General features: G+C 47.1%; 1 protein-coding gene across 2 annotated transcripts; it reads left to right on the top strand.

Annotated features, from left to right (window-relative positions):
• Positions 1-1,208: 1,208 nt before the first annotated feature.
• LAS1L (LAS1 like ribosome biogenesis factor) lies at positions 1,209-21,766 on the top strand. 2 transcript variants are annotated; one of them, XM_080352890.1, is made up of 14 exons: positions 1,209-1,507; positions 2,115-2,240; positions 2,403-2,472; positions 3,591-3,672; positions 4,981-5,172; positions 7,025-7,071; positions 8,390-8,499; positions 9,481-9,566; positions 10,495-10,710; positions 11,838-11,973; positions 12,553-12,929; positions 15,367-15,508; positions 19,958-20,082; positions 20,409-21,766. In XM_080352890.1, the coding sequence occupies exons 1-13, from the start codon at positions 1,311-1,313 to the stop codon at positions 20,043-20,045; spliced, it is 1,869 nt and encodes a 622-aa protein (XP_080209016.1). In that variant the 5' UTR covers positions 1,209-1,310; the 3' UTR covers positions 20,046-20,082; positions 20,409-21,766. The 2 variants fall into 2 exon arrangements, with proteins under 2 accessions (XP_080209016.1, XP_080209015.1); XM_080352889.1 differs by having other exon boundaries at positions 20,877-21,766.
• Positions 21,767-22,663: the final 897 nt, after the last annotated feature.

Consider the following 22,663-nt stretch of genomic DNA (forward strand, 5'->3'; position numbering starts at 1 on the left):
GGAGGATGGAGCCAGGCTCTGCTGGTGACAACCAGGGACAGGACAAGGGGTAATGGGTGCAAATTGGAACACAAGAGGTTCCACTTACATTTGAGAAGAAACTTGTTGTGGTGAGGGTGTCAGAGCCTGGCCCAGGCTGCCCAGGGGGTTGTGGAGTCTCCTTCTGTGCAGACATTCCAACCCGCCTGGACACTTTCCTGTGTAACCTCATCTGGGTGTTCCTGCTCCATGGGGGGATTGCACTGGATGAGCTTTCCAGGTCCCTTCCAATCCCAAACATTCTGGGATTCTGTGAAGAGAGAAGTTAAAAAAAAAAAAAGCCTCCAAAGATAAGACAATTTATAACTTGGACAATTTAATGATTCAGCCTGCTGTCAAGATCTGTGAAGTGCTGCTGCTGGGAAGCCGAGCGGTTGACTTCTGCAAGCGCTTAAGCACACAGCCAAGGCTGGGAGGTCTGGGCCCCCAGGAGCAGCAGCCTGCCCTGCAGCCCCCGGGCCGCCCTTCCCCTCCACCCGGACCCCAAACACACCCCACCGCCCCAGAACAGAGCAGGACGCGTCCGTCCCGCACCGTCCTCACAACACCCAAAGCGCCTCTCAGCTGTGACCATCGCTGGGGGGGATCCCACACACCCGGACACGAGTCCTGCAGCCCTCGGGCGAGCCCGGCGCTGCCAGGCGGGCCGAGAACCACCGAGTCCGTAGCAAAGCCCGCACCCCCCGCCGGCCGCCCGCAAAGCACCGCGGCCGCCACCCAGCTCGCCAGGGGCGGGAGCCGGAAGCTCGGCTCGGCTCGGCCCGGCCCGGCCCGGCCCGGCTCGGCTCGGCTCGGCTCGGCGCGGCTCGGCTCGGCTCGGCCCGGCCCGGCCCGGCCCGGCCCGGCTCGGCTCGGCTCGGCGCGGCTCGGCGCGGCTCGGCTCGGCTCGGGGCGGCGCGGCTCGGCGCGGCGCGGCTCGGCGCGGCTCGGCTCGGCTCGGCCCGGCCCGGCTCGGCTCGGCCCGGCCCGGCTCGGCCCGGCCCGGCCCGGCCCGGCTCGGCTCGGCTCGGCTCGGCGCGGCTCGGCTTGGCGCGGCGCGGCGCGGCTCGGCTCGGCTCGGCGCGGCTCGGCTCGGCGCGGCGCGGCTCGGCTCGGCGCGGCGCGGCTCGGCTCGGCTCGGCGCGGCTCGGCTGGGCTCGGCTCGGCTCGGCGCGGCTCGGCTGGGCTCGGCGCGGCTCGGCTCGGCGCGGCTCGGCTCGGCTCGGCTCGGCTCGGCTCGGCTCGGCGCAGGCGCAGCGCAGGCGCAGGGCGGGCGGGCCAGAGGAAGCGGCATGGCGGGCGGCGCGGAGCCGGGCTGGCCCCGCGGCCGGCGGTGCTCGTCCCCGGCCCGCAAACGGCTCAAGCCGCTGCGGACCGTGGTGGCGTGGAGGGGCCGCGCGGAGTGGGACCAGGTGATGGTGGGGCTGTACTGCGGGGACAGCCGTCTGCAGCAGGAGGCGCTGGACCGGGTCTCGGCCTGGAAGAGTCGGTACGGGCCGCGGACCGCGAGCGGGGCCGCGCTGTGGGACCGCGGGGCCGCGCTGCCTCCCGGCCGCTGTCCCCGGGCGCCCCGCTGCCCCGGCCCGGGCTGTGCGCGGCGGTGGCCGGTGCCGCCGGGGCAGCCCCTGTCGCTGGCGCGCTCCCCGTGCGGCGGCCCCGGGGCGCAGCCCAGCCGGGCCGGGCCGGGCCGGGCCGGGCCGGGGCGGGGGGCACAGGCCCTGCGAGCCCGCGGGCGGGCGGGCGCGTTTCTCGAGGCAGAGGCTGCAGGGTGCGCACCCGCGGGCCCAGATCGCCTTGTTCTGGTTGTGTTGGTCGTACTGCACCCACACACAAGACTGGTCTCGATTTGGCATCTGGTATTGTCTGTGTGCTGAGTGTCTGTAAGTGCTCATTTAAAATATGCGTAGCAGGAGCCATGTGATCGTGCTGTTCCATGTGAAAGCCTTCTGGAAAGATTCTTTGATGCTGTCCTTCTGCATGCTGTTTCTTAAGCTGTTGTGTACCACAGAGCACAAAAAAGCAGCAGGAAAGGCACACCTTTTGCAGAGGGACTGTACTCTTGAGAGACCGCTCACCCGCTTTTCCTTCATCTCCAGGTATGGTCCCAAAATGCCGCTTGCAGTGGATTGCACTGCCGAACTGATTCGCTGCAAGGTCCTGGATTCATCTGGCAGGTTGAAGTCGCATGAGCTCATCCTCTCCTATGGGCTGGCGCTTGTGAGGTAGGGAGGACTCTGGGGGCCGGAGAGAGACCTGGGCAGTGGATTGTTCAGCTGTCTGATTTCACTTTGCATCTTTGGGACCACAGGGGGGTTTGTCTCTGGGGTTCCAGGTTTCTTTGCAGCTCTTGGTGGTCATTTATCTTGTCTGTTACCTGTGTACAGGTTTGTCAACTTGATCACAGAAAGGAAACAGAAGATGGTCAGCATTCCGCTGAGGCAATTAGCCAGAGAGGTAAATGTTTCATAAGAGTTTCTGCATAACTTATGTATATACAGAGAGCATATGCATTGTCTGTTAACAACACTGGGTGGAGGGAGTAGTGGGGGGTCATTCCTTTGTAACCGAAGTAGTGAATATAGATGCCAGTTCTTTCCAAATGCAAAATTTTAAAGAGGCTTGATGTAACTAGTTCTAAAACTTTGTTCTTTAAAGTCAGATTAAGAGTAACAAAGGCTGATTTTCATTAAAACATTTTGAATCATGTGATCAAAAGTCTTGATTTGCATGTAAATAGTCCCACTTGACATATATGCCACACTTCTTTATTTTCCTTAGCTACTGAGATATGGAAAAAGAGCTAAATTCGTGGTTTATAAATTGTAGTCTTTGACAAGCAGATTTTTATATTAAAAAACCCTTAATCACATTTGCAGGCATTTTCATCTTGTGCCTGTTGCTTGAAGTGAGGTCTGCGGAGGAGGGAAGGGTCACAATGTCACTAGTAGCAGGACCAGCCTGAGTCCTTTTATTGCCAGCTGGACTGAGCATCATATCTGGGTCTGAACAGGAAGTTTTGAAAATTAAGAAAAGACAGTATTTGGGACTCTCCTATATATGCAGCCTTGTCTGTGACAATGGTGAATTGATTGTATTTTTTTCTGGGTTTCTAAGAAGGATGCTGCTTCTCACCATTGAAAACTGATCAAGCTTAAAAACAGAGATCTTGCATAATTTAGGTTGACTGTCCTTAGGAAAATTGCAAAAAAATTGCACACAACCTAGAGTGTGTATGATTTGTGTATTATATATGACATGGTTTGTATCTTTGATACACAAACTGTCATCCAGAATATTTCATCGGTTTAAGTGTAATTTAACTGCTTCTCAGTATCTTGCTAAATTACACACAGCACCTCTGTCTAAAAAGATATCTGCTGTTGCAAGTAACATTGAAGAACTTCACCTGTAACATCCCAAGTTAGTGCGGACGCGAGGCCAGAGGGAGGAGGGCTCTCGGGGCTCTGGGCCGTGTGCTGGCGCTGCGGTGCAGGAGCCGCCTGAGGAGGCAGCGGTTCTGCAGCCTGGCAGCGTGCACAGGGAGCCGGGTGACGCTGCGGCTGTTCTTGCAGGTGGACATCCCCATCTGGGTGGTGGATCTCCGCCATGAGCTGACCCACGGGAAGCTGCCGCACCTGGCTCTGTGCCGCAGGGGTGAGTGCTGCTGGCGGTGACCAGGGTGCCGGTGCCGCGGGCGCTGGGGGAGCACCGCCACCGTTCTGGGGGGTTGTGGGACGAGCCGTGGGCTGGTCCTGGCAGGGACAGCATGGAGTGAGGCACTGGGCGGGTTTGTCACTGGCCCGGGGGGACAGCTGAGCTGTGTGCGGTGGCTCCAGTCTCTGGTGCATCACAGGGCAGGTGCTCAGAGACTTTCCTTCCCTTGAAAAAAATACTGGAAACAATAGTTCAGCCCTCTTGCTTCCTTATAGCACAGGAAGTGGGAAGGAGGTAAATGCTTTTCCTAATGGTTTAGAGACTCCTGAGACTTAAAAAAAATCCCATTTAGGAAGAAATGCCGTAGGTACTGCAAGTCTGAATCGCCAGCTCTTGGCATTTGAAGGAATTCCTGGGAATTTGGGGTTAAGCACTGAGGAGCCAGTTAAACAACCTTCGTCAGGGTCCTTAGACTGAGTTGGATACTGAAAACTGTGATGGGAGAAATGGGGTTTTCTTTACATTCTAACATATGCCTAATGTAGTCTCTGCACAAAAAATTAATGTTACTATTATAGACACCATGTTGGTCATGGTGACACTAAAGAATTGACGCATTTTCTTATCAGAACTCTCCTGCTGGGACTTAGTTTCTGCTTAAATGTGGCCTAACTTGAAGGAGGTGCAGCGCTATAGCAGTGTCCAGTCCTTTTTGTTGCCAAAAAGGCAGTGGGTGGGTGTTACCAGGCCCGTGATGTGGGAAACCACAGTGGATCTGTGGATTCCCTGAAGGAGGGTATGGGAACAGAAATTAGCCTTGAAGATATTAAGGTCTACACATGAGAAAGATGGGAGTAAAGGAGTATCTGGAGGTATTAAGGTGTACCTGTGAGAGAGAAGGGAGTAAAAGAGTAACATTGACAATAGCAAAATTAGCCAATGAGATGTTACTATTGCAGCCTGTAACCAATAGCAAAAAGACACATGAACTGGTAAAGACTACATAAAAAGGCATTTGTGGCAATAAATGGAGGCTGCTGTTCGTACTTAAGCATTTGGTCTATGTCATTTGTCCGTCTCAACCGCAACACCGTGATAACAGGTTGTAGGGGTTTTTTTGTTGTGTTATTTAAAAAAAAACCTCATTCACTTTTTCATCAATGGAATTGTATGTGATTTCAGGGTTTGTAACTTGTCAACAGCATTTCTTTTCACAGTGCAGGTTAGCAATGTGACACCTGTATGGTTTTTTCTTTTAATAACAAAGAAAACGTCCCTGAGAAGAGAACGTTTTCTGTTCTCCCTTAGGTTGTGATGTTGTGTTGGAATGGCTACGAAAGACGTATTGGAGTCGTCAGCTGGGCAATAACTTGTGTGAAGAAAGCGAGGACGAGGACGAGGAGCAGGAGGGGGTGGAAGCAAATGCCGAGCTGGACAGCGATGCGTGGGAGATTCAAACCCCACAGCATGAGGCCTGTCAGAAACACAAGGAATTCCATGGTAAGTGTCCCTAGAACAACGGCAGATACAAGGATTAGATCTGTCTCGTGCTAGAGAAAGCAGTTTGAAAGTGTCATCTTCCAGCCCTGAGTGCCATACAGATTTACCTTCAGCTCAGGTTTTGGGATTCCTCTTTGGACCTTGCTGGTTTCTTGGGGTGACTGACTTTTTTGGTGTTAGCTCGCTGAATTTGTAGCATAAAACCTTTTACTGCAATTGAATATGCAGTTCCTAATTAGCAGCAACACTTATACTGGTATGGTTTCGGACCAGACATTATAAAAATTAGTTGTAGTGTCTAATCAGCCACAGTTTTGTTATTGAGGCCACTACTGACAAAGGTGACCGTGGTCCCTTTGTAGCCCTCAAAACTGTTGATTCATATCTAGAGCCAGAGCAGGACAAGGCAGCTCATCAAGTTTCAAATACTTTGCAGGTGGACAGAAAAATCATAAGCTGTCAATTGTATTAAATAAAAGAACCACAGGTAACTCTACCTGGACATCATCTAAGATATGAAGTGCAAAACTGGGAAAACTTTGGTAAATTCTTCCAGTGGTTGCTTTTCCATCACCAGAAGTCTTTGAACCAAAAATACGGAGCTTTTCTCAAAAGCCGGTTTCTGGTTTGAATGACTCACTGGTGGGCTTGGGCATTCAGACGGAATGGCTGTTCTGCAAGGCATGTCAGGTATCGAACAGTACCTCACACAGTAAAAACAATTAGTCGTGTATTTTTCTGACAAAATACGGCATGTTTATGGGGAGTTATTCCCCGAACAGATTACAGCAGCCCAGTCCAAGGTCCAGAGATTGTGCAGAAGTCCTGAAATGACCCTTATTGCTCTCTGGAAAGTCACACATAGTGATTATAATGATCTTTCTGCCTTTGGGATCCATGGATTTCTTGCAAGTCTTTTCTAGATTCCTTTATAACAGACTAATACGTAGATACAGTAACTGTGATCTAGAAGATATTAGCTAATTTGTTGTGTGCTTTGAGTTTAATACAGAATTTATTAAAACAATCCAAACGGAGAGGCAGTACTAAACTTCAGAAGGCAGCAGCACTTAAGCACTTCTCTTGTAAGAGAGTACGTCTGGTGCGACTTCATGGAGGAGATCCAAGCACGTGCTATTCCTTCCTCTCTCTAAAAAAAAAACCACCCCACCCCAGTTGCCAAAAGAGAGAACCACAGAATAATACAGTAGGTTCTGTGATTTATGTGTCCGGAGTAATGGAATGGCAATGGTGTGTCAGCCCTGCAGTTCAAATGCATCTGAAGTTTTATCTGGCCGATACTGGGTGGGTGGGCATCCTGATAGCCGGTGACGGTGACACCTGAATGGCAAAGTGTTTTGGAAGATGGTGCTGTTTCAGGTACAGTAAAAGTGGTCAACACGTGGAGAAAAGACATTTCATGCAGATGGTAAATTTGGGTTTCGTGAAGTCCGAGAAGCATACTGTTGGTTTGCGAACAGCCACAGTGCAGTTGGAATAGATTCAGAATGCAAGTATAAGGCATACAAATACACGTCAGAACATGAACTGCCAATAGGAACAATTTCTTCTAAGCTGATCTATTTCGGCATTTTTTGGATCTTCTGGATTTATTGAACTTGTTTGTCTTTGGCTGCTGTTAGTGATAAAATACTGAACTCCTGCATCAACCTCACTTGATAAAATTAATGTTGCCGGCAGAGCCTGGAAGCTATGGGAGTCATTACTTCATTTGACTGATGTCTTCCTTGAGTACATAATTGGCAGAACAAAGCAGCTTGCCCTGGTACAGAATTGTCTCTTATAGTTGATCCATTCCCTGTTTAAACTATCTATTTATGTTTATTTCCAGAAAAAGTCAGAGATGTACTGATATCCTACAAGAACGAGCAGTTTCGGGTAAGTGCAGTCCGATCATCAGCACATTGTGTTCTTCCCCTTCCCTGCTGGGGGCAGTAAGTCTGCGGAGCTGGTGCTCGTGGACAGGCCTCGTTTGAAATGCCGGAGCAGGACTCGGGTGCTGTGCCAGGAGTTTATTTCATTTAACTGTAGGGATCCCTTTTTTCTCCCTTTAGCATCCTCCCCAGTCAGAATCTGTCCAGAAGTGTCAGTGATACAGAAGGGATATCTTATCAGTGCTTCAGAGTCATCTGCATAACAGTGTAACTGTACAGTCTCTGATACAGATACTTCTCTAGCTATTTTGTTAACTACTTATTATACTTAAAAATTTATGTGAAGTTGTAAGGCGTAATCTAAGATATAAAATAAGCTTTGTCATGGGGACTGTGGACTTTCTTGTCTGATTATTTGTATGGGTAGGCTACAGGTTCTTCAGTCACTTTAGGTCATGTGTTTATACTTGATTTGTTGTTCAAGTCTCTTTTGCATGCAGTGGTAGCTTTGCAGATGCAGGTGAAGAGAGCTAATCACAGTCATGAAAACCACACCTTGGTTTTCCAATCTCATTTAAATTACATTCCTACCTGGTAGGAAAAAATAATTTATTTTCTCTCAGTAGTTACTGTCTTCCAAAAAGAATCTGCTAGATACTTGGTGATGTAACGTGCTTCATACCAGTATTTTATAGAAGGTGGTGAGGATAGAATTGTTACTTGCGTAGGTGGTGAGCAGAAGTAGAAGACATGTCTTGCCCTACTGGACAGACCCAGATAACGTATAAATCAAACCAAGAAATCACTGGCTTTCACATGAGTACTAACCTTCCATATTCTCTCTTCCATTCTTGGTACAACCTGGTAGTCTGGTTTGTGTGCTGCTTCCACTCGTCAGATGCTCTCAGCATCTCAGGTTGCTTAGATGGCTGTGCCGATTTGTTTTGATTTCCTGTATGCATAACATGACTGGCAAAACTGTGTCCTAAGTAGGAAGCCTCATCCCTAGCCCACATGTGAAGTTAATGATGCAAAATCTGTCCTGGTTTGTGCTGAAGTCAGGGAGGGCAAGGTTTAGAACCAGAATGAGCACGTCAGGACTGTGATGCCTTGGTGACGCTGCCTTTTTAATGCAGTCCTTTTCAAAGTACGACATTGTTTATATTAATTTTTAATATGCTGCTAGGAAGGGGAACTTTAGTGAGTATTTGAAGTGCTGTTGATGAAATACATGTGGCATATGCATATTCTCTTTATAGAAATGACTTTCTGTTCACCACGAGCATATTTGCCATTAACGTTTGGATTTTTCCTTCCTGCAGGTTATGCAGACTGTGCAGTCTGTGTCCAAGTCTCGGGAGCTGTGGTCCGATTCCTCTTCAGAAGTGGAGTGGATTTTGGCTCAGATCAAAGACCTGGTGCAAGAGAACAGGTACATCTGTGATAAGGAGCCGAGGTGAAGCGTAGGTTGCAGAGCTGGGCTTGTAGACCTGTTGCACTGCATTTCACCATGTTGTTCCACTGGTCTTGGTGAAAGCAGTTGGTTGATTTCCTCAGCTTCTTTGAGGACTGAGTTGTTAATCTCTGTCCTATGAGGAGAGGCTGAGGGGTCTGGGGTTATTTATCCTGGAGAGCAGGAGGCTGAGGAGAGACATTCTCGCCCTCTGCAACTGCCTGAGGAGGCTGGAGCATGGAGGGGGTTGGTGTCTTCTCCCCAGTAGCAAGTGATAGGATGAGACAAAACGGCCTCAGGTTGCACCAGGGGAGGTTTAGGTTGGATATTAGGAAAAAAATTTCATGGAAGGAGTTGCCAGGCATTGGAACAGGCTGCCCAGGCAAGTGGTGGAATCACCATCCCTGGAGGGGTTTAAAAGACGTGCAGGTGAGGTGCTTAGGGACGTGCTTTAGTGGACTTGGCTGTGTTAGGTTAACGGTTGGACTCTATAATCTTAAAGGTCTTTTCCAACCAAAATGATTCTGTGATTCTTCAGAAATTCAATAAAAGCTCTGCCCTCTGTAGCTGCTGCTCCTGATCCATTCTCAACCATGACATTTGTTCGAGAAGATGAATATTATTATGCTACCAAAGCAGCAATGAGTGTGCAAGTGCTTATAATAAAGTCACTTTTACTTCAACCCCACAAACTTTAAACATATGGCTGTGTGTATATGTTTATGTAAGTGAACACAGAGGTTCCTAGAAGTTGTTTTTTGAGTACCATAGTGGTAATTGCTTCTGCTTTGCTTCATATCTGTCCTGAAGTGCTGCAGCTGTTTACCGTTCCGTCCTGCGGAGTCTGTTGTGTATCACAAATGCAGCTGGGCTGGTGCTGCCCCAGGGGCCTCTCTGGTACAAGCGGCCGTTTGGAATCCGAAGGCGTAAGTGGCATTAATGAGACTCTGATTGCTCTAGGGAGGCCGTGGCTGAAGCTCTTCTCAGCGATGGCTTTCTCATCCCCAAGATGGAATGTCTGAAGATGCTCAATATCAAGTATGAAGGTTAGTGATTTGGTCACCACCATAGCTAGTGTTGTGTGCAAGTTGGTTCAGGTTTTTCCTTTTCTCATTATATTGAAAACTGTAATTCTCTGTGTATTTTTCATGTGTCTGGGTCTTTAAACATCTTTTGACCTCTTCTCCAGACCACTTTATGGCCACGCTTAGCTGCTGTTATTGGGTAATTCTCTCTCCATGGAAGAGCTCTGCAGCACTGAATGCTGCCTGGCCAAACCGTCTCCCGAAGTTTTCATCTCTGCCCTTATCTGCCATAGTCACTGATTTCTCTAGTTTCTTTTCTACATTGAAAATTTGAAGCAAATCTACGGTGTTGGGTTTTGGTTTTTTTAGCCTTGTTCACCAGTTGCATCTTAGCTCCGTGCTGCTGCCCGTACATGTGGAGCTGCATGGATGTTCTGCAAGAGGCTTAGATACCTAGAGGCAATGAAAATTAGTAATTTGTATGTTTCCCTGGGAGCTCTTCGAAACAACAGCCAAAGAGCTTTCCAAGACAGATCCTCACATTTCTGTGATTATATAACAGTAGTAAAAATTTAGGAGTTTTTTGGCTCTGTGTTGCTTTGCTCAATGGGCTTTCTTTGGGCAGTATGTTTTTAGACAGAATAGCTCTTCATTACATGTGAAATAAGCTGAGACTAGGAAGGGATTAGGAAAACAGGTAGATTTTCCTGCAGTTTACCAAGTTATTAGATCAGGCATTGTATTTTTTACTTTCATTGAGCTGTTGTGTTAATTATCAATTTGCTGCTTATTTTACTTCCCTAGCATAAGAATAGTTCCAGGTTCAGCGGGGATCCCTGGAAGCCCCCTCGAACCAGCTGCTTAAGTTTGGAAAACATGTCATACCTGTGAGAAAAGAAAAATTATAAACCAGAGGTTCTGGGCTTACCTTTTTTTTGTTTAATTGCAGCAAATAAAGAGGTATGGCAATTCAGAATCCCCCAGACGTTTTACTGCTTTTGGCAGCCTTTGCTCACAGGCCTCCTTTCCCGAAGTTTTACACAGACCCTAATAGAGAAAATGTTCATGGAGCTAAAGGAATGTTCTGACTCTTCAGAGCTGCGGCCCCAGTTCCTGATCAACTGGATTTCTGAGCTGCTGATTGGCATTGCCAAAGTGAACGCTGGTGAGCACGTCTGCAATTTCTGTGTGTGAAAAAATGAGTCTTTTCTGTACTGTGGCGAAAATTGGGAGAGTGTTGTGAGCTTTAGATGGAAAGCACAATAACCTAGTTATTACATTTTAGCATTTGAACATAGACCTTTTATTTTTGCATTTCTTAAACTTTTCAGCCTGCAGCTTCTGTATGTCATGCATTTCTTAGCACAAAATTGGAATTGTTACTGACAAGTTTGCTGCAGCCTCCTCAGGATAGGAAAAGCCCATCTCTCCCACGAAAGATCGTGCCCTGAAGTGCCGTTTTTTTCCAGGTATATAGTTGTAGCAGATAACAAATAAATATGTTGTATGCAACCTGTTAGGAGTGCCCTGTTCCGAGTAATTTCCTCATGTAACAGAAGCCTGTGTTTACAAGACGCGTCGTCTTGCCGGCCTTTTTTAATCCCATCACAGGATTTTCATGCCTTCTAAACTTAGACAAAAGTAGTAAGTAATATTTTGTTTTCTGTTCTTAACTCTTTAGAACTGTTTAAACTGGCAAACTGAGTGTTTCACTCCAGGAACAGAGGCATAGAAGAGCTTTACTTACTTGGAACGTGTCACAGGAACTCTGTTAACGGGACTCTAGTACTGCAATATAGTGTATCCCTGAGGAGATTTCCAGCTGGTTGGTTTTGCACCAGGATTGTTCCAGTCTCTGTGGCGGCCGCAGGTCCATGTTTGATGCTCAGTCAGTGCTGAGCACGTCTGTTATGTACCCGGATTCCAAATGGCCGCAGTTCCCAGCTGCTCAGTCTACTCATTGCAGCACTGTCTGGAGTGATCTGAGGCTCCAGGAGCAGTGTACTATATATATATGTTTATATTTTTATGTATATCTGGGACAATGCTGCCTGGGCTGGCGTGCGCTGAACCCGCCGGGGGCGCCGGCTCCGTGGTCACGCCTGGTGGGGCTGGCGCGACGTGGTGGCCGGTCCCTTCAGCACACTGGATGTGTTCGGTCATTACATCTGGTCTCGGGCTCGGAATGCCGGCCTGTTTGAGGATGAGTGTTCCAGTAAAAATGCAAAGGGATAAAGAGCATATCTTTAATGAGTTTTGAGTACCTTGTTGTCTCTATTGTCTTCTTTCAAGCGAAGAAAAAACAACAGTCTAACAAGCAGGTGTCTGGGAAGGACCTGTTCCTCCACAAAGTTCCTTTGCAGTGGATAAGACTGACGGATAACTGCTTGGAAGCTCCCTGCTGGGCAACCCCACACCTTCTGCAGCTGTAAGTGTGACCCTGTGGCGCAGACAAGGGCAGCAGACGGTGCTGTGGAGCCGCTCCGGCCCCTCCCGTATGATGCACTGGGTTACAGCAGCATTCGCTCCCCTTTGCATCTAGTAGAGACGGGGGCAGGTGCATAGAAAGCCCTGCTTGTTGCTTCTCACCTCCCCATTGATTCTACACAGACAAGACCGAGGATAATTTAAAAGGATCCCACCTTCAAAATGAAAGCGGAGATTATCTGGGGAGGTGTTAAAGAAGCGACCTGGTCAGAAGGAAAGTGACTTGGTAGCAGTCACATTGCAGTGACTTGCTTATAGAGTCACGTTTAGCACAAGTGGTAACTTTTTCACATGAAAACAGCAAAGCGGGAGTTCAGTTAGAAGTGTCCCAAGTCTTTAACAACAAACAGGAGTATCCTGGCATCCACCCACCAGGGAATAATCAGATTGGCCTCTTAGGAGATATGTGGGTGAGCTGTCCTGGAGCAAACGCACACATAAAATTCTGTTCAGCTTGATAAACCCTCATCTGGAATCTTTTTTGCTTGTAAGACTTCTGTGTTGGCCTTTTCCTTTCTAGGATACTCACAATCATGAGACCTCGCTTGTCACGTTCTTCACGGAAGAACCTTCTCTATCTCGCTTCTGTTTACACGGAAGGGGCTGGCCCCTTGTCCTGCACAGGCCTCTCTTCAGACTGCGGTGAACAGCCAGTTTACACTATTGAGAGCTTACAGTGGAGGGCCAAGCAAGAAAATCAGGTTAAAAATCAAGGGCAGACTGTAGAGAAACAAGAAGATGTACCGGAGAGAAATGATGATGTAGAGGACGTGGAGGAGGAAGAAGAGATGGTGACCGAAACAAATCCTTTGGAAGCACTTGCTCATCCTGGTAACGTGGTGGCTCTGGCTGAGAAAAGGGCAGCGCTGCAGGGCTCCGCCTGGCAGGTCACTGCAGGTAAACGTGACTTTGTAAGGCTTAGACAACCTTTGTCACTGGCAAATGTTATTTGAAATACAAAGGCATCTCAGCCCGTTGGGCCTGGCCAGAATTGGAAGTGTGCTTCAAAATGATCTAAGTGCCAAATCACTGAAAACTCTGCTTTTTTCCAGTCTTCTGTTTATGTGCAGGAGTCATCTCTCTTAAATGCTTAGAATACTGTGAGTGCTTTTTCCAGGAGTGTTACTACCTCATTACATTTCATAGCAGGCTTTTCCAAACTGTTTAAAACTTCAGTGTATCCAACTGGTGGGGCAGCACATGTGCCAGCTGTAAACGGCAGGAAGCACACGGACATTTCTTCTGTTTGTCGGACCCGGGGGAACCGGCTGGCCCAGTCTGGCGGGGCTGGAAAGCACCAGTCGCGTGCTCCAAGTTCCCCGCTCCAGGAAGATTGCTGCCATGGCAGGTGGGAGGCAAAAGAAAGGAGCGAGGCAAGTTTTTAGAGGGAATAAACAGTACACCTGCTGTTTCATTAGCTTTATTATGGTAGCTGTACTTTCTTGTTGCGGTGGAGGGTTCTGTAGCTAAGGAGATTTTGGGTGACTGATTTATGGAGAGACTTGAAGACAGGACGAGGAGGTTGGTGGAGTGGAGGTGGAGGAAAACTGATGCTTAAAGGAAGAACAGCAGCCATTAGAACACAATGAACTCTTACACCCCACTCACAGGGAAGTTTTCCCAGGTCAAAAAAAACCCAACCAGTCTGCCTAAGCAGCCTGGCTTAGTTGTGCTGATGTGAGCAGCTTGTTAGAGCTGGGTGGTTTGAGAACAAGCAACATTGTCCTGTGCTTCAGTGACTTTGCTTCAGATCAAGCAAGGCTTTCAGTGAAGGAACAGGCATTATGACCTGAACCACCTCATTTTTGTGAAGATTCTGTTTATGTCATTGTTTGTGGGTAAACCTAATTTCTGTTTGAATAACGTCTGTGTTACCATCCTTAAACAACTGGAAACTATAGCCAGTAGGTACATACAAACCCATGACAACATGTGGGATATCAGCTGTTTACTGGGTTACTCCCCAAAGAGAGGTCTTAGCCTATTAAAGATATATAATGGTGTTTGCCGTACAGCTGTGTTGGATGTTACCAAATGCCATTTCTGCCCATTTTTTAGTTGTAAAATTAAAACACTTAGAAAGCACTGTCCTATGTGAAGATTTTTGTGTTCTAGTAAATGCCCAGGAATGGTCTAAAAGGAAAAACCAATAAATACACCTGTTGGTGCTTTAGGATGGTGCTTGGGCTTTTGAGCAGGTACCAGGTACACAAAGCACATCGGTTTCAGGCTAAGAGAAGGACAAGGCCAAGCTGTATGTGGGCAGCAGGGTCTCAGACAGTCCGTGTGGTGGTTGCTGGCTCGCTGGAGTGGGGTCCCTTGTCTTCTGAAGGCTTCTGGTTGCTGCTCATTGCTGAGCTCCTATCAAGCTTTCCAGAAACAAGTGTTCTGCCATCAAGAAAGCACATGGACTTAAGAAATCTGACTGTCAATACAATGACACGGAATAATTTGTATCTTTAGTTAGATGTGAAGTAAGAATGAGATTTAAAGAGGGATTTCCGTATTGGGAACTGCCTTTGAAATTTTGGCACCACAATAACAAAGGGCTGGGCTCTCTGATGTTACCAGTTGTGGTGGATGGTTTCCCATTGTGCAGTTTCTGGTCCCCACTGGAAGCCAAATTCAACAGATATGAAGTCCTGAAGAGGAAATAGCAATAGGTGCTCATAAAACCAAATAGCAAAATTTCCAAGACATTGTCATATTCTTCTTGGCCGTTTCATCCCATCCCACCTGTCAGTCTTTGTTGGTCACTTCGGTTTCTCCAGCCTTATCCTCTGGTACATTTGTGGGTTCGGTCCCCGGTTGCTGTGCAGCTGGCGGTCTCAGCAAGCCGTGAGAAGCTGCTGTGGAGCTGCTGATGCTGAGCTGCTGTTTCTGTCTTCATCTGGGTACAAACGGTCTTTCCATTTACAGAAGTATGCAGAGTGACGTTCTAAAATGAATGTATATAAGTCAATGTATGTGTTTCAAACAAAAGTATGCTTAAAAGAGGAAGGTAAATATGAAGCATTGTTCTGGAATACTGTGGGGTTTCTTTTAGAGGTTATTGTTTCACAGTGGTTTGGATGAGATGCACTGTGTAGAGTCCATGATGTTACAAGACTCACGTGTCCCTGTTCTCACATACTACTGAGACTTTCTTTGGAAGAGATAGTAAGGTTAGAAATAAAGTTACTTAAAACTATAGTTCAAACTTTTGCAGAGTGCCTGGGATTGTTTGTTTTTGCTGAGCGGCTGAGTTGCATGAGACAGTATTTGTGGACTTGGGGGGAGCTTTGAAAATCTCTGGGGAGCTCAGATTTCTTGTTTCTGTACTGTTTCTACCCAGATGAAGTGCAGTGGAAAGACTTCCCTCTTGGGAAGCTCCCGGGTCAGACAGATGACCCTGATGGTCTCATGTTGGACAATTATTCCATGATGTCTCTGCTCGATCAGCCGGCGAGAGATGAGTGGAAAACACCCAGTACAAGGTGAGTGATGCTGTGATGCCCCTGAACCATGAAACACGTTTGTCTCTCTGTGTCTTGTACTATATAATGCGAACAAGGATGGTATTTCCTCTTTACTTCTGTTTGACTAAATAGTTTGACCCAAGTATCTGCTGCGATCTTTAATACTAATATTAATACTAACTGTGCTTCTCACAGATTTTTCAAGTAGTGTGTGTGTTTGGAAGGGCTTTTGCAGGGATAGTGTAATAGCAGAACAGCCTGTTCTTCAGACTGTGCTGACAACCTTCAGTGTTCTCTGATGCTGTTAGTGCGGTACAGTCTGCTGATCCCTTAGAATTACTAGTCTGGAAGTGCAGAATTTTTAAAGTAAGCTGCTGAGAGCTGATGCGGAATCTGCCTGCTGATCCACTGGGGCGAATAAGGGGAAGAACTGTGGCCTTGCAATTAAAAGTGCTCAGGACTAGAAGCCTTGGGAGGCTGACGCTGGTCTCCCCAGTTGGGTTTCCCAGACTGGCTGGTCCTGTGCGGGAAGGAGGACTCGTTCTGAAATGCCGAAGCACTTTGAGGTGCGTGGGAGGGAAAGCCCGAAGATGAGGAGGGACAGTATCCACAGGAAGGGGGCTCACTGCAGTTTGCTTTTGTAACACCTGCGGGAGGAATTTCTCCTTGGTATCGAACTTCGGTGCTTGCAGCTGCTTTGTGACAGTCAGTTGTTGCAGTGAGTTATGGGAAGCAGTTCAGGTCTCAGTAGTTTTACAGCACTGGCAAAAGCAGTAGAGTGTTACGATTAAATGGTGACTTGGTAAAGCTTCCAGTCTGTCCCTGACTTATATCACCTCTTGTGACTTCAGAATAAATGTGATCTAATTATTTGGATTTGGAGGACACGTAAGGATTGTTGGAAGGAGTTTGAGAGGTAAAACTTGTTAGGATTTTTGTAACTGTTAGATGTCAAAAGTGGGTAAGATTTCTGTTTTTCCAAAGCTTGCTTTCCATATTGTGCTTCAAGAGCAAAGTGTCACAGTGTCATTACAATGGAAGCTGGAACTGGGATTCTGGGAGTTACAATGTTTGTAAAGGTGATTTGAGATCCTTGCTTGAAAAGTCTGCAAAGATGCATGTTTAAAGGATCTTAAGAAAAAACCGCAAACACAAACCAAACACCCACACGCCAACAGGTGCTTCCAAACACCAGGCTGACATTTGGCTCGGCAAGTTTCTAATCCACAAACCGCTGGCAGGTGGCTGGGAACGCTGGTCCTGTGTGCTGGCTCAGGTATCTGGAGACAGGCAACTCAGACCTCTGGTCTCAGCTAGTGCAAGTATTTTTATATACTGGAACCAATGTACAGCTAAATCTGGACCCCAACAGCATGATGCATGCTCTGGAAGATCTCCTAGGATGCATTTATCCCTCCTTCTTCCTGAATGTTAATAGTTCAGGAAATACGCATGGCTGTCTTTTAAAAGGCCTCTTTCTCATAACAGACTCATCGGGGTATTTTTCTCTCCTCCATGCTGTAAAAAGCTTTGGAAAGTCAGATTTGTACTTGGTCATAAAGAACCTGCAACATGCAGGTTTAAAAGAATGCATAGCTGTAGAGTCACTCTATTTTAATTTAAAAAGAGAAAAAATATTTGTACTGCTAATTAGATACTGAAATGGCTTCTCATAGTTACAAATGAACTATTTTCTTATTTGTGAGCTGTTCTTTGGAAACGCTGTTGGGAGTTTTTGCGCAGGCGCGCTGTTACTGATCCACACTCCCAGTGATGTTCTGTAGGTTTTGCATTCTAGGACTTGTTCATGGATCAGTTGCTCGCCACCGATCACAGCCTGGCAGGAGCCCAAGGGAAAAAGCTCAGAAAGAAATGTGAGGAAAACCTGCCGTTAGCCCAAACCAAAAGGAGCAGAACGTTATTTATCCCTGTAGCTGTGCCTGGAAAGAGTCCAAGTTTGGTCAGGGGTGTTAAAGCAGCAGCTTGTTCGTTCGTCGTTCCCTTGCACAGCAGCTCCTCCGTGTGCCCCGGGCCGTGCGGCACCGGGAGCCGGGGGCGAGGAACCCCGGGGCAGAGGAACACGCTTTCTTGGCTACTTCTCACATGTTCTTCCGCCTAGAAATGTTGCCGCTGTCTTGCAGCTCTGTGGGTTTTGTGCCTGCCCCTCAAAGGCGTTTTTGAGGGGCTGTTCCAGAAGGGCTGTCTGCTGTTTACCTGTGCTTTCATCCTGCCCTCCAGCTTGTCTGCACAGCCGTTCTGCCGGGCTCGCGGTGGCTGCTGCGCTGTGGTGCGAGAGATCCTGAGAATTTGGTGCTGTCCTTCGAAAATACCCATAAGATGCTTGGAAAAAGCATCTGCAGCATAGGCAACGGGACACGTCCTTCCTAAAAGCCATGGCCATCTTCTCTCCGACTCCACTGCTGCTTTGTTGGCTTTGCGAGGGCTCTGGCAGGTTCATCTGAACAGGGACCGTCTAAGAGCTGTTCTGACCTGAAGGGAGAAATTATGTGTCTCTAGGAGCTCTGAACAGCAGCCCCTGCCTACAGCCAGTTATTCCGGTACTGAACATTGGCAAAAGACATCAGGTTTTTTGGTGTGTAACTTGAAGTTGCTGTTTAAATGAAACTTTTCAAACATGTCCGTCGTCTTTGCAGAAATTTTTTTCTGTCTGCAGAGGTTTTTGGTTTTGTTTAACATGGGATAAGCTCCTGTAAAGCTTGGATACTTCGGAACTGCTTCTTCCTCCCTGATCCCAAGGACAGAGCTCTGTTGTGCGGTGTCTGGTGTGTGCTGTGTATGTGCGTTGTCAGAGTTTGTGTTCAGTGTTGCTGTGGCAACCTCTGAAACTTTGAATAGCTGCTGTCATCCTCGGGCAGACACTTTGGGTTTTTTGTGGTAGGCGTCTGCGCTTTTTGTTCACTCCAGCGCCAGTTTTCCCGGGCAGCAGGGGTGGCTTTGGCAAACGATGACGGCGCGGACGGAGCATTTCTGAGGTTAGAGGTGCTGGCACGCAGCTCTTTAGGGGCTGCTGCACTGACAGTGCAGAAATGGGACTCATCGGTTAATGGTCATGGGTAATGACTGGATTTTGTTGTCCTAAGGACGAGATGGATAAAGAGGTGAGAGGGATGGCTAATGTGTGCTGAAGGGTAAGATGGTGAGTAGCCATGGAATATATTCTTATCCTGGAGGATGCTATTTTGGAGCTCGGAGTGCATGAGCGTGAGGAACAGAGAAACTGAAAAACATGCACCAGCCAACTGTATTTTCCCTTTTTCTCCTTCACAATGTCAGATACCAGGTTTCAAGTGGATCCTTTTAAGATTTGTTTTATTGATGAAATTTAACTTTTCATATGTTCTCCAAGTGTTCTTTAAGCTTTGTGTTTGACAGCACCTGATGTCTGGGAACAGTATATAAATCACAGAATCATTTTCGTTGGAAGAGACCCTTGAGATCGAGTCCAACCATTAACCTCACACTGGCACTACCCCTGTCCCTGAGAACCTCGTTCATACGTCTATTCGACCCTCCAGGGACGGTGACTCCACCACTGCCCTGGGCAGCCCAACAACCCTTTCTGTCCCAGGTGCAAGAGCTCAGACTTGTCCCTGTTGAACTTCCTAGGGTTGTTCTCAGCCCGCTCTTGCAGCCTGTCCAGTCGTCCTGCACCACCTGGCTGTCCCTCCCACAGTGGCCACTTACTCAGTTTGGTGTCTGTGACAGCCTTGACGTGCCGCCCATCCTTTGCAAAACATATATGTTATGCTTTAAACAGACGGGTTTTGCAACTTTGGAGATTTTTCCTTGTTCCTTGGTGTGCTGTGTTAGCAAGCTGTGTAAATGCATCATTGTCTGGGGGATGTCCTGCGACTCAGCCCTAACTGGGTAACTTCTGCAAGAATGAGCCACCTTGTAGAATGAGAAATGACTCAGCACGCTGCGGGTGTCCCCACAAACCAGCCTCCTGCAAAGCCCCTGTAAGTGCGCTGGTCTCCGTGGCCCTTGTCAAGCCCTTGGAGCGGCTCGTTTCCACATGCAGGATGTGCGGTCGTTGCAGTGGTTGTAGCTTTGACTGTTCTCGTGTCTGCTGCTTACTGAGTTTCCATCGCACCTGGTCACTTGTGTTCCTGGCTGCAGAGGACAGGTGAAGGTTCAGATGAAAACTGTTGTGTAGTTATTTCTGAAGTTATGTCTCCCTCACAATTGTTAGGAACTGGTGACCTTTCATTTGGTTTGTGCTTTGGTACTGTTGTCACATTAGGATTGTTGCCTCTCTTGAGCAAATTGATTAAAAACTAAGGACATTCCAGCAGGTAAATGATCAGAGCTAAAAATGAAAAATGACATTTTGGTTTGGAAATCAAACTTGTTATCAAGTTTAAAGCGCTGCTCAAAGTTACTCTGCTGATGTGAGCTTCTGAGTCGCCTGTCTGCTTATGTGCTTTATTTCTGTTCCTCTGGCAGCTCTGCGGAACTGAATATCCCTGGGTCAGGACTGTTATGGACCCAGAATGACTTCCATAAAATAAAGAGTGGCCTCCAGCTTTTCTAAGGCAGGAGAGTGCTCTGCAGCTTCGGTATCACACAAGGTGAGTGGCATGGAAGAACTGGTCATGGTGATGGGGAAATAGGCACTCCAGGATATATTTCTTTTAATGAAGATATACTGATTTAGATTTTTACATGTAAAATTAGTATTTTATAAAGCTTGTGTGTTTTAAGTTCCACGTGTAGTCCTGCTCACTGTCCTGCTTAACCACGGTCATGAACTTTTAGCTCTAGTTGATATTTGTCAAATGCAGTTTGAGTACTTCAGAACACGTTAGTGTTCCTCTTTTTTTCTTCCTGTGGTTAAAAGTGCAGCTGGCTAAAGGCAAACCTTCCTTCTGGATCCTGCTTTTCCTTTTCCTCTCAGGTCCTCGTTAACTGGACTGTGGAGCCCTTCATATTTCAGTGACGCCAATATTGTCCTGTATGATTTTCCAGGATGAGATTGTGCTGCGGTTTTCTGTAACTAGGATTCCATATGGAACTTCGGGGATCAAGCCAAGTTATAACATGGATGAACACACTGTAGGGCAGTAAATACCATCAAAAATGTTTTTCTCACCATTTTTTTCAAGTGCTAGTTTGAGGACACGGTGTTTGCTGTTATTTCTGTTAGGATTTTGCTGAGGTTGGTAACTAACACTGTGGTCCTCGCTGGAGCCGCTGTGATTCCTGCAGAAATGGACTCGAGTACCTTCTTGGACAGTTGCTGAGAAAAAAAGACTTCCAGCTAGTTTTTCCTAAATTTGGTTTTTCTGTATTAAAGGGTCTCAGAACTTGGAGGTTTTTGCAATTACCCATCAAAACCAGGAGTTTAAGCGTATCTTTATCGCAGGACTCCACAGGAAGGATTTGCTGGAGCGTACTTTTCCAGAGCCCGTCTCGGCAGTCTGATAACCAGCGCTATCGCAAACGGGACGGCAGCGGGGGCCAGTGCGGCGCTGGGAGATGGAGTCTCTGGTTCTTTGGAGCTGCTGCCGACAGGATGAGCTGATGTTCTGGTCGAAGAGGCGCAGCAGGACGCTCGGCTGCCGCTGCCGCTGGAGAGCACCGAAGTGCAAGTTAGAACAGCAATTTCATGGATGCCTTGGGCTGGCTCTCGCAGAAAGGCTTAGTTAAATGTCCATAATATAACTGTTATTTCTTTGTTCTATTTTTTTGTCATCCTGCTCTACTGCAGCTACTCTTTACCAGACAGGCCAAAGTTGTTTAAAATGGAAGATACCCTGTATTTCCTTCTCTAAAAACAAGCAGTGCTAATGCAGAACACAAACTTTCTTTCTCTTAGGAGGGATTTTTCATGTAAGCCCTTCCTCTTTCTGGTATTTTTAGAAATTTTTCCTTTTACCCAGCAGTTCCTCAGGAAATTTTGAGGGAAGAGGATTTGCTCTATTATTACTGTATTGGGTAGAGTATGAAATTACTTAAATAATTGTCTTTGGTACTTCTGAGTCTGCCACTGCAAACATAACAGTTCAAAGAGGAAAGAGTGATGCTGGTAAAATACTGTGTTACATAGAATTTTTTTGCCCTTTGGTAAAAGTTTACTTAGTAAAATTTGTTTGTTTTCAACATGCTAACTCTGTACTTTGCCTGAAGCTCATTCTGTGGGAGCAGGAGCAGCAGCAGTGGTGTTTTCCTAAATTACTTGATTTTTCCTTCTTGAGATTGCTTTCTCCTGTACATTTTGGGGCTCTTGCCTAAGGAGGGTTACAAAATAAAAAGCTAGAAACAAATAATCCAATGGCTGTTTTATTAAATAAGCACGTTTGTGTATATATATAAAAAGTATAACATTTCATATTATTAAATAATTGTGCAAACCTTTTACACAGAGTGGGGGCAAACAGGTAATAGCCTATATATTTCTTTTAGATTCTTCTCTCAATTAGTTTAATACATTTACAAATTTTAAATACCACAGACCAAAATCATAGTGTATAATAGCTCTTCAAAGGCTAATTCAACTCTGGCATGAGAACACTGTAAGTGACGGTGCACTTGTGCTTTTCCAGCTGAAATGTTGCGAGAAATACAGGTACTAAGGCTCTGTCCCCCAGACAAGCTGTGGGCACAAAGGAGCATTAGAGCTGAACGCCCACCACGGAAATCGGTGACAGATCCATGACCTGACTGCTCCAAGTCCTGCGGGACATTCCAGCTCCACGGAGATAAGTCTCACAGAAATGATTTAGCATGGAGTTTTAAAATGACCGTGGTCAAGATCTGTCCCCTGAAATGTTCCTGTAGTGATCTGGTGCGCGTCACTGGTACACACGCCTGGTCACCAAAGGGTTAATCAACTGAATTATCTGGACAGATCTTTTGCATGTTCTGACCTTATCACTAAGAACTTCAGAATGACAAAATTCATAATCTGAGGCAAACTGGCTTTAAAGTATGAAGGGGGCACTCACCTGGAGAGATGTCTGGTTTGGTTGGTTCTTAATTAGGACCCTTCTGCTTGTTCTAAGCAACCACACCCACATGGTCTGTTTTACACAAGCTCAGACTCACGTTACTAGTGAATGAATGACATGCAGCAGCAACCAGAGCAGCACATGCTTATTACTGCAGAGATTTACGAATACCACATACTGGTTTAACATCTGTTTTCACTCA

The sequence above is a fragment of the Nesoenas mayeri genome (genome assembly GCF_963082525.1).
Source record: "Nesoenas mayeri genome assembly, chromosome: 13".
NCBI lineage: Eukaryota > Metazoa > Chordata > Aves > Columbiformes > Columbidae > Nesoenas > Nesoenas mayeri.

Bases quoted from the DNA above. Each gene is read 5' to 3' on its own strand.
- LAS1L (XM_080352890.1), top strand. From the start codon at position 1,311: ATGGCGGGCGGCGCGGAGCCGGGCTGGCCCCGCGGCCGGCGGTGCTCG. The intron at 10,711-11,837 runs GTGAGCACGTCT...TCTTCTTTCAAG, and splicing joins CATTGCCAAAGTGAACGCTG to CGAAGAAAAAACAACAGTCT. The intron at 11,974-12,552 runs GTAAGTGTGACC...TTTCCTTTCTAG, and splicing joins ACCCCACACCTTCTGCAGCT to GATACTCACAATCATGAGAC.